Source organism: Arvicola amphibius, chromosome 1 (genome assembly GCF_903992535.2).
Source record: "Arvicola amphibius chromosome 1, mArvAmp1.2, whole genome shotgun sequence".
In the NCBI taxonomy this organism is placed as follows: Eukaryota; Metazoa; Chordata; class Mammalia; order Rodentia; family Cricetidae; genus Arvicola; species Arvicola amphibius.
The window spans coordinates 18513027-18528634 of NC_052047.1; the positions used below are offsets into that span (position 1 = coordinate 18513027).

The following is a 15608-nucleotide window of genomic DNA, read 5'->3' on the forward strand; positions in this document are numbered from 1 at the left end:
GTTTATTATGAGTAATGAAAATATAAAGCAAAATTTTATTCAGCCTTACTATTTTATATTTTATATCTATAGGCATTCTGTATGTCTCAAAACTTGTATTTTCATTTTGCTTTATTTTTATTTTTAAACTTATTTTATGACAATTTTATATGTGTATATAATATATTCAGTCCCCCATGCCCTCTCTTATGCTTTTCCTACCCCTTCATCCCCCAGAGTCTACCTTCTGCATTCATCTTCCTAAGAGGGTGTTTTCATATACTTTATGTATTATTGCACTATAGTGATATAAAAATTGAGTTTCACTACTTAATTTGAAACCAATAGTCTGTAAATCAGTTGATTTTAATGGCAGTTTTAAGGTAGATGTTAATTTCATAAAAAGGGAAGAAAGAGAGAATAAAGAAAAAATACTTCCCAAGTTTAAAAATGGTCTGATTTGTATTATCACAATTGTTTCAATTGAGTTTTTAATTTATTTTCTAATTTCATTTTATATTCCATCCACAGTTCTCACACACACACACACACACAACCATTCTTCTTCCTCCTCCCACTTTCTCCCTAGTGCATTCCCAATCCGGTCCTCCCAACTAGTTAGGGCTCCCATGGGAAGTCAACAAAGTATGGCATATTAAGTTGGGGCAGGACCAATTCCCTCCCCGCTGCATTAAGGCTGAGCATGGCATTCCACTATAGGGAATGGGCCCTGATAAGCTAGCTCATGCACTTTAAAAACACTTCTAGATTAAGTTTTGTGGTTTTAAAAGAAACTTAGAATTACAATCTCTGTTTAAAATCTTTTTATAACCTTCTTCTCCTATGTCTTTTACTTGAATTCCTCTACATACCTCATTGGCTGACTCCCACTAATAACAGTAGGATTAGATTTTCCATCTGTGTTCATAGAAGGCTTTGTGTGTGTTCTAGCTCATGTTTATGCTTATATGTTCTACTTGCCACCTTATCTCACTGCCTTCACCGTGCATCTAAGCCACGTGATTAAAAGCCTATAAGAGTATGACTAAATGCATAGTTCCCCAGGTTGTGTGATATGTATCGTTGATGAGGGATAAAGTGTCATCACTGAGGATCTTTGAGCTCCAACACCATTCTAGGCCAAAAACTAAAGAAGATTGTCATGTTGTCCCTGGTTCAATGTACCCCAAGCCCTCTATTCATTGTGTAGCATGGCACAGTAGGAGTTTGATAGAGTTTATGAGCTTCAGATAGATTATAAGAAATCTGAAAAGATAAATATGATTAATAGAGACAAATGACAGCAGGAAGAAAAGCACATAAACAGAAGTAATGCCTGTGGTGATGAATTAAATAGAATTGAGGTAGAAATTTTTAAATGGTGCTGATAGATCTCTGATCAAGATCCTATCAGCCAGCAAGTGAAATGCATACTGCCATTATGATTCTTCGTTGTTATTATTATTATCATTATTATTGCTTTATCATGCTATCTCTGATTATCATTCCGTAGACACATTTTGAGAAAAAGAAGACAGCTGCACAGGCATCATGAGTTTGAATCTCTTTTAAAATGACTGTTGCCCGGTGTGAGTGGCACACAGCTATAATCCCTACACTTGTAAGGATTGCAAGTTCAGAGCCTGCCCAGGCCATATGATGAGAACTGCCTAAGAAAAAAGAAAGAAAAAGAAAAGACAATTAAGCAAAGAAATCTTTTTTTCCTGAAGCATTAAAACCTTACACCCTTCCTGTGTCCCTGGCCTCTAGCAAATTCAATTTCTTCTCCATAACTGAACATTAAGATGTGTTGTGTCTCGCCTATACACTAGTATGAGAAGCCAGGATGCTGTCCAAGACGGGGGAAATTGCTGGTTAAACCCATATATCTTTTAATTAAAAATCAACACCCTGTAGATTTGAGAGTATCGGACATTCTTTAAAGAGCACTGGAATTAAAGTGGCAGTAAAAATTCAGGAGGGAATTCACGAAAGGATGATACATGGTTGCTGGAGAGTTATGAGCTGGAAAACATTCAGATCCTAATGGAAGGTTAGGGCTTCAAGAGCCATTGGCTGTTCATAGGGAACAAAAGGGAAGTTGCCAGAAGGTTTAGGAGTGAAATCTAAGCAAGAAGTAGGAAGAGCAACAAGTGTCTCTCGATGCAGGGGACAAAAAAACCACCTTTCTCAGACTGGTCAGTCCTGCTACTTCCTTAGTCGGGACAATTTAATTCTAAGTCTTGCTCCCACTGGGGTGATATAACTATTTATTATTTATGGATTGGCATATACACAGCTCACGGTTTACTAATGTTTTAAAATTAATTAGCAAAATGTTTGGAAAGCACTTTGAAGACGAAAAGTTGTGTAAGTGCTAAGTATTATCATTATGCCATTATCATAAAACACATAAAAGCCAGAGATTCTTGTAAGCTAAGTAGGTGGAGGACGACTGTGGCACGCAGCACTCAAGGGAAAGATGGCAAGGGGACAGCCTCGGCGGAGCGAGGAGCCATGGACATCCCTGCGGAACAGGTGTGTGTAAGGGGAGGGGGAGGGGTCAGCAGGAGGCTTTACCGCCACTCAGAAAGATTAAAGCAATCAGCTTGTAGTTAGATTAAAGATTTAAGGTTCTTAAAAATGTGCAATTCTCCTAAAATCGGAAAAACAAAACAAAACAAAAAGAGAAGTTCCTTCCACCCTTTATGGAAATACAAACAATACAAAGTTAATACAGAAGGAAAACGCAGTCAGTGGAAAGGTTTTCACCATCGGAGTTTACTGTAAATTTCCCGAGAAACCTTTCCATGGTAAACAAGGTGTTCTTGTATAACAACTGAAACTTGAAGAGTCGGGGTTATCATAGCTTTGAAAGACAAGTTCACTATGAATACAGAAAGGAAAATGTGTCTGTGCTTCTAGAAGTATGGGTGATGGAGATGTAGTTGTGCTTGCTGTTTTATTTACGACGCAATCTCCCGGCTTGGAAGTGGTAACAACACCATGGTGGTCTTATTTTTTAATTATTAGAGCACCACAGTGCTTCACTACTCTATACTTTTAGCGGCATGGTTTTACGTTCAGGTCGGAAGTAAAGGCAACACTAAAAAGAGACGATCTTTATTATACTTGACATTAGCAATGATGTAATTGGCCTGGAAGACAAAGGAACGTGCTGACCTGCTATTTATTATGAAGGAAGTAGATGGACCAGAATTTTTATATCTACATTTTAATTTTTAAGCTAATCAGTTAAGCTTGAAGATAATTGTTTTCATACACATTATTCTTTCCAGCACTATCACAAAATGCAGACATTGATAAAATCATTGGGAACTGCTGCTATATTTTAAAAATTACACATTTGTTCAAAATCTAGATTCTAGGTGAATCTATTGGCATGCTGCAACTTCTCAATATACAGCTTTAATAGTTCTACTTCTTACTTTCACTATAATATTTAGCTTATCTACCTGTTAGAAAATACTGAGATATTTTCCATAAAATTATGATACTGTCAATACTTACTTAACAAAACTTATAAAACCTCAGGTCCTATGTATTCTGTCTTTTTCACATCAACTTGATCAACCTCTTATACTTCATAAATACTATCTGAGCAATACTGTGAAGACAGACTCTAGTTTTATCTCAAAGACTTAATAATTTTAGGTCCAGGCTAAAGTTGGAAATCTCTGAACATCCTTTATGAATATTCCATTGCTAATCTTATCATTACTGCACCTGAATGATTCTAATGTATACTTTGTTAGTGAAACACATGTGGAAGATAAACGTGTTGCTCAAATCAAATCAAGTCTTCCTTTTCTTTACCTCAATTCCTTACCGAGACTCAATTTCTGTTTAATGTTGGGCAGTTTGATTTTCAAACATTTCCTCTATTAGAGAAGTAGAATTCACATGTGATGTTTGTAAGAATGTTCTATAGAAAAGAATAATAACAATGTGGGACTTTCTTCTTCAGTTTAGAACCGTGCTGCTCCACAGTGAACTAAGAAAGCCTTTTGAAAGGCTTTCTTTCTTATTCTTATGAGGATAGTCAGAGGACAGCTCCTCTGCCCCCTTTACTGCCCCCTACAGAGAAAGATCACTATAAAGGTTGTCTCCCCCTCTTTAAAATCAGAAACATAGGATGGGTGGTTTGGAAATCCCCCCCCCAGCGCCCCACCAGAAAGTTTCTTCCACCAGGAAAGTTACATTAAGGAAGTTTGAAGTCATATGCTTTATGAGACATATTTTTGTATTCAAGAATCACTTTTGTATAGCTTTGTAAAAATTAGAAGGTAAAACCATGAATGGTTTAAAATATCTATAAACTATTAAATTATTATAAAAACTGTTAGGACTCATTTTTTATTTTAAAAGCAGAATCTTATTTAGCTTGATCTATAATAAGGACACGTTTAAAAGAGTTGAAAAATAGACCCTAACTATTTACATCACAAACATCATATGCAACGTTTTCATTAGCAATTTCATTATTCTGTAGCAAGTTGACTGAGTAAAAATAAAATATGAATGTATTTACTAGTAAAGTGTGGAAGAAAATGTCTGAGAACACATGTTCATGTGTATGATTAAGTTACCAGGAATTATCATATCATTGAGTCAACTACTTCACCCAAAATGTTAAACACCATTCTAGATTCAATATGTGAGTTGATTCAAGGGAGAAAATATATTATCAGTCTAAATCAGAATATTCTCTTGACTCAGGACTTCAAGGCTTATCTAGAAAAAAGTCGGGAAAATGGGATGTTATATATCTGGAATAATTCCTTCTCTTCTTCAAGCTCAAAAAGTTCTAAGGCATCATATGGAAATATTGAAAGACACCAAATTTCTAGTGCAAACAATTTAGACAATGTACTTTTCAATGATTAGAATCTTATCTAGGTAAAATGAAAATTCTGAAAAATCATGGAATTGTTATCGATGATGGAACCCTAGCTGACACTGCTTCTTTAGAAAAAATTATCCATTCAGGGAATCAGTAAGAAGTAACTAAAAAGTGAGCTCCCTAATAGATATTTGATTTCATTATAAAATAAAAAGTCAAAATAATGTGGGCACTAATATAAGTGATTCAAAGTGACCAGTACTTCATATAATCACCAAAATATATATTTATGCTTCTTCATTTTAGACATATCTACATTCATATAAGCATGTAAGTGTGTAATACACACACACATAGAGAGAGAGGTAGTATATAGAGTACATATAATAGAACATAAATAATATGGCAAATAAAACAAAATATGAATTTGTGCTAATATAAAATAAGATGTTGATATATATATTCATATATTAGTATTAAATCATAATGTTAATACAAAATAAAATTATATATATGTATATATATATATATATGATGGGTTGAATTGTGACCTCCCATTCATACATTAAAATTCTTGCCCCTGATATCTCAGAGTGTGAATGCATTTAGGAAAAGCTTAAATGGGGTGATTTTCTTAAGGTGAGGTTATTGAATAGAATCTAACATAGTATGACTGTACTTATACAAGGAGGAGTCAGGACATGAGAACAAAAGAACAGTGTGATATGTCAAGGAGAGACCCTTCACTTATAAGGTAAGGAACTTGACCTTGGGAGTTTGTGAATCTGCCAGTATCTTATTCTCAGGTTTCCACCTTGGTAGCATGTGCTACCATCACTAGTCTGTGGAACTTGTTATGGCAGTCCTGAGACCTGATAGCAAGATAGAGCACACAGAACAAGTTAATTTTGTACAGTTCTTTCATGTTATATTTATAAGGAAAAATGTAAAGTGGTTAACAAATATGGGTACAATAAATTTTTCACTTAATTTCTAAAGACGCTTCTTCCACATTTGTGAAAAATAAAATAGAATTTACAGTTCTGTAACATAAATATATTAAAATAAAATTGCTTCCCAATTTGTAAATCATAAGATAGTATCTTATAATAGATTTTGTATTTATTCATTTATTTTTAAAGCACTTTTTTCTCCTTTTACATACCAATCCCATTTCCCTCTCCCTCCCCTCCTCCTGCTCCCTCCACTTTCCACCCACCCCATCGCTCATCCACTCCTCAAAGAGGGTGGGGCTTACCATATAAAATCAACAAAGTCTGGTACTTTGAGGCAGAATGAAGGCCCTCTCTAGACTAAGTAAGGTATCCCTCCAAAGAGAATGAAATCCAAAAGCCAGTTCAAGAAGTAGGGATAAATCCTGGTCCCACAGAAAGCCCCAGCCACACAACTATCACTCCCATTCAGAGGGTCTATGCAGGTTCCCCTGCTGTCAGTCTGGAGTAAGTGAGCTCCCACTAGTTCAGGTCAGCTGTCTCTGTGGGTATCCCCACCATGATCTCGACCCCTTTGCTCATATTATCACTTCTCCCTCTCTCGAACTGGACTCTGGAAGCTTGGCCCAGTGCTAGCTGTGGATCTCCACATCTGCTTCCATCAGTAGCTGGATGAAGTTTCTGTGATGACAATTAAGGTAGTCATCAATCTGATTACAGAGGAAGACCAGTTCAGGTACTCTCTCCACTACTGGTTAGGGTATTAATTGGGGTCATCCTTGTAGATTCGTGGAAATTTCCCTATTGCCAGGTTTTTTGCTAGCCTCATAATGGCTCCCTCAATCAAGATAACTCTTGTCTTGCTCTCCCTCTCTCTCCTTCTCCCATCTCAGCCATCCTGTTCTATCATGTTCTCCTCCCCTTCCTTTCTCCCCTCACCCTCCTCTTCTACCCCTCCTTCTCAACCCACCATGCTTCCAATTTTCTCCGGAGTTCTTGTCTATATCCCCTTCCCAGGGAAATCCATGTATGACTCTCTTAGGGTTCTCCTTGTTATCTAGCTTCTCTGGGTTCCTGGACTATAGCCTCATTATCCTTTTCTTTACATCTAATATCCACTTATGAGTGAACAAATTCAAAGCTTGTCTTTCTGGGTCTCAGTTACCTCACTCAGGATGGTCTTTTTTCTAATTCCCTTCATTTGCCTGTAAATTTCAATATGTCATTGCATTTTTTACCACTGAGTAGTACCCCATTGTGTAAATGTACCACATTTTCTTTATCCATTCTTAGGTAGAGGATCATTTAGGTTGCTTCCAGGTTCTGGCTATTATGAATAATGCTGCTATGAACATAGTTGAGCAAATGTCCTTATGGTATGAGCCTGCATCCTTTGGATATATGCCCAAGAGTAGTATTTCTGGGTCTTGAGGTAGATTGATTACCAGCTTTCTGAGAAACCACCATATTGGTTGCCAAAGTAGCTATATAAGTTTGCATTCCCACCAGCAAAGGAGGAATGTTCCCCCAAATCTGAATCCTCTCCAGCATAAGCTGTCATTGATGTTTTTAATCTTAGCCATTCTGACTGATATAAGATGGTATCCCTGAGTAATTTTGATTTGCATTATCCTGATGGCTAATGATATTGAGCAATTCCTTAAGTATCATTAAGCCATTTGAGATTCTTCTGTTGAGAATTCTCTCTTTAGATCTGTATCCCATTCTTAAATTGGATTATTTGATATTTTGATGTCTAGTTTCTTGAGTTCTCTATATATTTTGGAGATCAGCCCTTTGTCTGATGCAGGGTTGGTGAAGATCTTTTCCCATGCAATTGGCTGCCATTTTGTCTTACTGACTGTGTCCTTTGCCTTACAGAAGTTTCTTGGTTTCAGGAGGACAGGAGAGGGCTGGGTAGATGAAGTTTTTGCTGTGTAAGCTTGATGACCTAAGTTGAGAACCCCAGCCCTCACTTGAAAGGCCAAGTTTAGGGGTACAGTGCATATACTCACAGTGTGGGAGTGGCAAAGACAGTTAGATCTTGGGGGTCTGATGGGATCAGAATACCCACATCAGGTGAATGTCTCAAAAACAGAGGTGAAACTGACTGAAGAGACAGTTTGCTTTCTGAGACTGTGGCTTTGAATTAAATGACTCTCTGGGCTTTGCAAAGAAATGTGACATAATTTCATAATTTTAGGATCCTATCCCAGGGAACCTGGGCTCTAACCAACTTACAAGGCTTCTAAAATTGTATGTCATTAAAATACATTTGGATTTGCTCATTAAAAAGGTGGAGAGAGAAAGACACACAACGTTGATCTCTGACCTCCGCATACATACCCACAAGAATTTGCACCCAACCACATACACACATACACATAGAGTTTTAAAAGGAATTAAAGTTTGTATATTCTTTGAGACTGTGCACCTTTTATTTTCAATATGTATTAATGCTTAAAATTTGCAACCCCATCATGGTTTGTCAGTAATAATGAAGAATTCCACATCTGAGTGGAAAACAACAGGTCCCTAAAAACTACCCAGTGTATGATTTTATTCTATAATGTTCTTGAAATACGAAGCCATAGGAAGGGAAAACAGAGTGGGGATTGTCAGGGCTTAAAGAGGGAAAGAGAACAGGAGATGGAGGAACTTCATGGTTAAAAGGAAACATTAGGAGCCTCTGTTGATAGATGCCCAGTATCTTGGCTCTGTGCATGCCAATGTCCAGGTTGTGATATTATAGTATAGATTACTGTCAAGGAAAATTATTCAAAGGATACAAGGAATTTCTATTATTTTTTATAGTTGCATAAAAGTCTGTAATCACTTCAAAGTTGAACATTGATTTTAAACTTAAAAATAAATACAGAAACATATCTAAGGAAAGCCTTCTATAAAATAATTTGACCAGGAACTCCAACAGAGTAATGTCAGAAAGGAAAAGAAAAAAGTAGAATTTGAATTCCAGGTTTAAAACATTGAGACATACAACAATGAAATGCAATGCAGAAATTCTGATTTCAGTTCAGCTCAAACAAAAATATGTATAAGACATTTTGAAGATGTTAAATGTGAAGTTTGTATTGATGGATATTAAGAAGTTGATGGTAGCTCCACTAGGTGTATCAGTGATCACAGAAAAGTACTCTTAATTTTTAGATGAAATATAAATCACCTAGGTGAATTCATTGCAACTACTTGGAAAAGCTACATAAGACCATGAAGTTTTTTTTTAAAAGAAAGGAAGTGCCAGGTGGTGATGGTGTATACCTTTAATCCTAGCACTCAAGAGGCAGAGGTAGGATCCCTCAGTTAGAGGCCAGCCTGGTCTACAAGAGCTAGTTCCAGGACATCCAGGGCTGTTACACAGAAAAAGCTTGTCTCAAAAAAAAAAACAAACAAAAATAACATGAAGTAAATATTATTATTATTAAAAAATTGAATAATTCTTAAGTTTATGAAATAGGAATGTGGCAATCTGTCCAAATAGTGTCTTTTTATGAGTATTCAAAGTTTTTTTAAGTCATTATTCTACTTCCTCTCCTGAGTATAATGTCTTTTCTTTGCTCCCCTTTTTAGCAAACTCTTTAAAGGAAAGATCAGTGGTCAAGACCCTGTTTACACTAATTCCACTGTATTTTTTTTATTGATTTTTATTGGGCTATACATTTTTCTCTGCTCCCCTCCCTGTCACTCCCTTCCCCTTCAACCGTCCCTAATGTCCCCATGCTCCCAATTACTCAGGAGATTTTGTCCATTGTCTTTTTAACCCTGTGTTATTCCTAAAGCTTCCTGTCAAAATCACCTTTATGATGCCCATCTGTGATTCCCATCCTCATTCCATAATCTATCTGAGCTACCTTTAAGCATAGCTTAGCTTGTTCCTTGTCCTTGATTTGCCACCACTGGCCTCAAGGATCCACATTCCTGCCTTTCCCACCTCACACTGGTTGTTTTCTTTGGCATCTATTCTCTGCCAGATCCTTCTTTCTCTCTAACAAAAACTACACAGGTGATCCTATCTTGGTCTTCTTCTCTACCTACCCTGACTCCTTTGGTATTGACGTACCCTGTCAGACTCTCATCTACATGATCAAGGATGAAATATTAACATGATGAACTCACACTCCTTTTCCAAATTGCACACTTGTATATCTGACCCACACTGTCTCGTGAATACCTGTTGGACATCCCTAACAACAACACAGATACATAAAAAGCCTTTTCATCTTACATGATGACAGCACCATCATTTAAGTGATCCAAGTAACTATCTGGAAAACATACTTCATTCCCCTTACAACCCATCTTTCCATTAGGAGATCTCTATCAGTATTATACTTAAAATGTATTTAAAATTCAACCTCTTTGCTCCACCTTTATTTCTCCAGTCTCAGTCAACACCATTAGCTGTTTCAGTCATTGTAATATTTTCCGTTCTGCCCCTCTTCTACTTCTACCTGCCCCTCTGTAGTTTCTTATACCTGCCCCTCTGTAGTTTCTTATACCTGCCCCTCTGTAGTTTCTTCTTCACAACATCCAAAGCTGTCCCATAAAGACATTAGGCCAAGTCATCACAACCCACCACTCAAAGATGCTCAATGCTGCCATTTGGCTGAGAAAAACCCAAATCATTATCATGAGGCTCAGGAAATCTGGGCCTTGATGCCTCTCAACCTTACTTTCCCACTATTTGTCCTTCATCCACTGCTCCAGCCATAATTACCTAATACGCCAAACTTGTCCTTACCCATGGACCTTCTTGGCGTCATTGACTTTGCCTTAAGTTTTCCACATGTACATTGGTATGCATAACTCCTACACATGTGTTAATTATTCTCACACTTTGCCTGCCTGGGTCTACCCTGACCACTCTACTTAATAAGTTTATCACACCTGCAGCTAACATAAGAACCCAAATCTGATCTTTCCCAGTCCTACTTTTCCTATAGTACTTAAAACCTTGTACCAGTACAGATTGCAATTATGTACTTATTTTTGTCCTTTCTATCTCTACTCGGTAGTTTGTAAGCTCCATAAGGACAGAGGTGACTCTTCCTGGCAGAGAAAAATAATTATAATTATTCTTGGAAAGAATAAATGAATACTGATTAGTATTGCCATTATCAATTATAGGTACTGAAAAATAAGCATCCCTAACACTATATCCGCCAACTCTACACCGTTTCTAAAGTCATCAGTCTACTGACCACATCATTCATGTAAAACAACACACTTTTCCACTTAAAACTAAATTGATATGCATTTCCAAGATCCAAAATCAAGCTCTTACTGACACCTTCCTGTCCTTTTACTCAGAACAGAGTCCAAAACAAAAATAAAGCTAACAAGGTGTGGAAAGATTATCCTTGTCATCTTAATGACGGTGGTTGCTGCTGTAGTAATTGGACTCATTGCCTATTCTGTCGCCTGTGGTAAGTACGTATGTTGCTTGTCTTTTCAGTCATATGGGTTTTTTTGACTTTACACCGGGAAAATTAGGAAATTTAAAGAGGGAGAGGAAACAAAATTTTTTGTTTGCTATGCATTTTTACCCTTGTGGTTATTAACATTGACTGCACTAACACTTAATACTTTATGAAGGATAATAAATATATGAAAGATTGCACATGTAGCATATTTTTATGAGTTTTGACATATGAATCATGGCACTATCATTACAGTTAAGGTAGTAAATATTCACTCCCCAAAGTTTGTCCTCAGACTTTGTCCTTAAGTGACTTTTAGTCCCGTGCATTTATTCTAAAACTACAGATGTAATATTCTTTTGTTTTGTTTTGTTTGGAAAGATATTGGGGATTGAGACTACATTAATGAATAAAGCAGGCACAGTTCCTATTTGTTGAACTTAGTAGCTCTATAAGTAAACAGTGTGCTAACAAATGAATCTTAAAGCTAAGAACCCGCGATTTGTTACTACAGAAATACAATTTCTTACTCCAAAGCCTATATTTCCTCTATACAATATTTTCTACCCATAAAATTCTTCCTTAAGTGTAGATTCTTCTCCAATATTGAACAGGGAAGGAAAAAATATGTCTACAAATTTTCAATATGTTTTATTCATATAATAGGAAAAATTATGAGGTCACTGAGTTGTTTCTTTTATGTCAATTTTTCTGTTTTTTTCTGATCATTTTAAGCATGAAGACATTCTTTTTAATCATTAAAAATATTTTATTGTACATATTGAGGTATAGTGTAATAACTTGATACATGTACACACTGTTTAATAACCAAGGAGATTACCATGTATGTCTTCTTAAATTACATCATTTATTTGTGTTTATAATCTTCATTTTTCTATCATCTGACTGCAATTAGTCAGTTGTCATCTGATCTCTCTTTGTTCTTTTCTTCTCAGTACTTCCTAGTGACCACTCTTCTAGTCTCTGGTTTTATATAAACAATTTTATATTTTCCACATGAGTGAGAAAAAAACAATATCTACATTTGTACATGACAAAATTATGATAAATCACATAAGCAATATATGAGAATGTTAACGTCATCTTAAGAGAACCTACAAGGCAACTAACCTGGGCTCATAGGAGCTTACACACACTGGACCAACAGCTAAGGAGCCCTCCTGGGACCAACAAAGGCCCTCTACATAGGCGTGACAGTTGTATGGCTTCTTCTACTTGTGGGACTCCTAGCAGTGGGGGCAGGACCTGTCCCTGACTCTTTGGCAGGCTTTTACAAAACTATTCCTTATACTGAGTTGCCTTATCCAGCCTTAATATGAGGGAAGGAGTGTAGTCCTGCCTCAACTTGATATTCTATGCTTTGTTGACACCCCTGGGAGGCCTGCCCCTTTCTCAACAGAAACAGAATGGGAGTCTATGGGAGGGACAGAGGGAGGGAGGTGGAGGGAGAGAATGGAAGGAGTGGACAGAGGGGAAATTGTTGTTGGAATACTGTTGTTGGAGTTTCTTTTACTCTAGCCCCACGTTGGATGTGAAACTGTTGTTTGGTTTTTACTCTTTATTCTTTGGCTTTGGGGGTGGCCTACTACCCAGCTCCCAAATAAATCACACACACAGGTTTATTCTTAGTTGTGATAACCTGGCCTTAAGCTTGGCTTGTTTCTAGCAAGCTTTTCTTACCTTAAATGACCCCATCTATCTTTTGCCTCTGAAATTCAATCTTTCTCTATTTCTGTATACCCTTCCTCACTTCTTTCCCTGTGGCTTGCTATGTAGCTGGGTGGTTGACCCCTGATGTACTCCTCTTCTTGTTCTATTTGCTCCTTCTTTCTTCTTCTCCCAGATTTCTCCTTCTATTTATCCCCTCTGCCTGTCAGCCCCACCTATCCTTGCTCCTGCTTCACTATTGGCCATTCAGCTCTTTATTAAACCGTCAGGTGTTTTAGACAGGCAAAGAATCACAGCTTCACAGAGTTAAACAAATGCAACATAAACAAAAGCAACACACCTTTACATCATTAAAACAAATGTTCCAAGCATAACCAAAAGCAACATGGCTTACAATCATATTCTACAACAGGTTTACATGTATAAGAGTTTGTCTTTCCCATTCAATATCTATTTCTGGACCTGGGGGGAATTGGGAGGACCTTGGACATTGGACTTCACATAGTGTAGGGAACCCTGACTGCTCTTTGGCCCGGAGAGGGAGGGAGTGGGGGTGTGAGTGGAGGGGAGGGGAGGAAAGTGGGAGGAGGGAAGGAGATGGAAATTTTTAATCTTAAAATAAATTTAAAAAAATAAACAAACAAAAAAAGGAAAAGGGCATCAGATCATCTACACCTGGAGCCCCCATGTGGGTAATAGTAACTAAACCTGGACCTTCTCGTCTACTAAGCCATCTCTCCAATCCCAACCTTCACTTATTTTGGGGGGGGGGGGAACAATTAGTGCTCTAAATAATAGAAAGAAAAAGAATAAAGATGAATGAAAGTATCTAGAAACTGAGTTTACATTCATTCACTGAGTGACTACTTCTGAATTAAAATAATATCTAGGTACTTAACACAGTTAAGGTTTCAAATAAGCATTTGGATCTAAAATTTGAATTCCACATAATTTATACATATCACCAAATGTCAATATTAATTTGCGTTTTCAACCTTTCTAAATGTAAAGGCTGTTACATGTTCATAGAGTACCCAAAACCAACCTAGATTTGGTCCTACAAATCATCATTTAAAACTCCTATCACAAATCAATGAATTTTAACACCAGCTCTTAGAATTATTTGAAAAGATTTTTTTTCCACTACTACTAAATAGGCTAGGGATACAGCTCAGTGATAAAGCACTTGCATAGCCTGCATGAATCTTTAAGTTCAATTCCCAGTGCAAAGAAAGGAAGGAAAGAAGGAAAAAGAGAGCAAGAGGGAGAGAGATGAAAGAAATAGAGAAAATATTATCAAATGTTAGTCTGCTAGTCCTAAATTATAGTTTTATAGAAGTAATAATTTCAGATGTTCTATTGTACTCTAGGGTGACCACAAATGTTGATAATATAATGTATTATTGTTTGTCTCAGTATAACATTTTGCTATTTTTAAAGAATTTCATACACACATGCAACATATTTTTATCTATGTTCACCTCTATGCCTCCCCCTAACTCTTTCAACTACCCACCCTCAAACCCCTTCTAACTTCATGGCTTTGCTTTTTTTTTAAAACGCACTGTTTCCAATTTGTGCTACCCATCTCCTCATGGGTATGGGGTCATCCACTAGGGCTCAGATGACCTGTCTGAGGTCACACCCTTGAAGAAAACTGACCCTCTCCCTCCAGAAAGCATAAGCTTGGGGCTGTGGCTCAAAAATCCAAACTCTTCCATGCTGTAATGCTGACTAGTTTGATTTTATCCCAGTACCCACAGCTGCTATGAGCTCATGGCTTTCGAGGACCTGTCATTCACAGAAATCACTGTCTCGTCCCAATTCTTTCTAACCTCTGGCTCTTCCACGGTCTTTTCAGTCCTATTCCGCAATAGTCCTTGAGCCTTGCCTTGGCGGTAGAGGGTATAATTAGAGATATCTCAGATGTGTCTGAGTATTACACAGACATTGATTCTCTATAATTTGACCAATTGTGAGTTCCTAAACTAACTGGTGTCTGCTGCACAAAGAAATTTCCATGATAAGAGCTGGTTATAGAGATGCAAATTTATAAGGCAATTTGAAATTATGTCTATTTTTAAAAGTTATAATAAAAGGATTTGAATATTCTTATTGTAAAGAAATAATGTTTGAGGAAATAAATGTTACCCTGACTTGAACATTGCATAAATAAATGTATTAAAACATTACATGGTAGTCTAAAAATATTTACAAGTATTATGTCAATTCAAAGTAAATAAATTTATATTTCTATAGTCTTATGAATAAAAAAATCTGTACACAAAGTCCATTCCCAAGGATGTTATCTGTAGTAGAACCTGTACTGTCCAAGGTGTATTTCTAGTGGGCAGCCACGTTTGAGAACAACTGTCCTCAAAGAAGATAAACAGACATATAAGAGTAAGGCATTTGGAGGTTCAGAGGTAGTGACCAAGTTCACTTCATCATTTCAAAGTGCGAGGAATCCAGGCCTTTAGTCATGTTGCTCTGCCGTACATGTCCTGCTTTGCCACCGTCATTTCTATGTCCAGGGAATCTGGACTAGTTATAGCCATTATGTACAAATTCCAGCCAGCCCGTAGGGAGCTCAGGAAAGCAAGAGTGCCTTCACTTAGTGAGAGAACATCCCAGAAATTCCACAAGCATTTTTTCATTCCATTATTCAGAAATGCAAATGCAGGA

General features: G+C 37.0%; 1 protein-coding gene across 1 annotated transcript in view; it reads left to right on the forward strand.

Annotated features, from left to right (window-relative positions):
- Positions 1 to 2461: 2461 nt before the first annotated feature.
- Positions 2462 to 15608, forward strand: part of LOC119805519 (transmembrane protease serine 11C) — a 50604-nt gene continuing 37457 nt past the window's right edge. Inside the window, exons 1-2 of the mRNA XM_038317474.1 lie at positions 2462 to 2517; positions 11125 to 11240. Of these exons, the coding sequence (XP_038173402.1) occupies positions 2462 to 2517; positions 11125 to 11240 (172 nt within the window). The remainder of the gene's footprint in view (positions 2518 to 11124; positions 11241 to 15608) is intronic.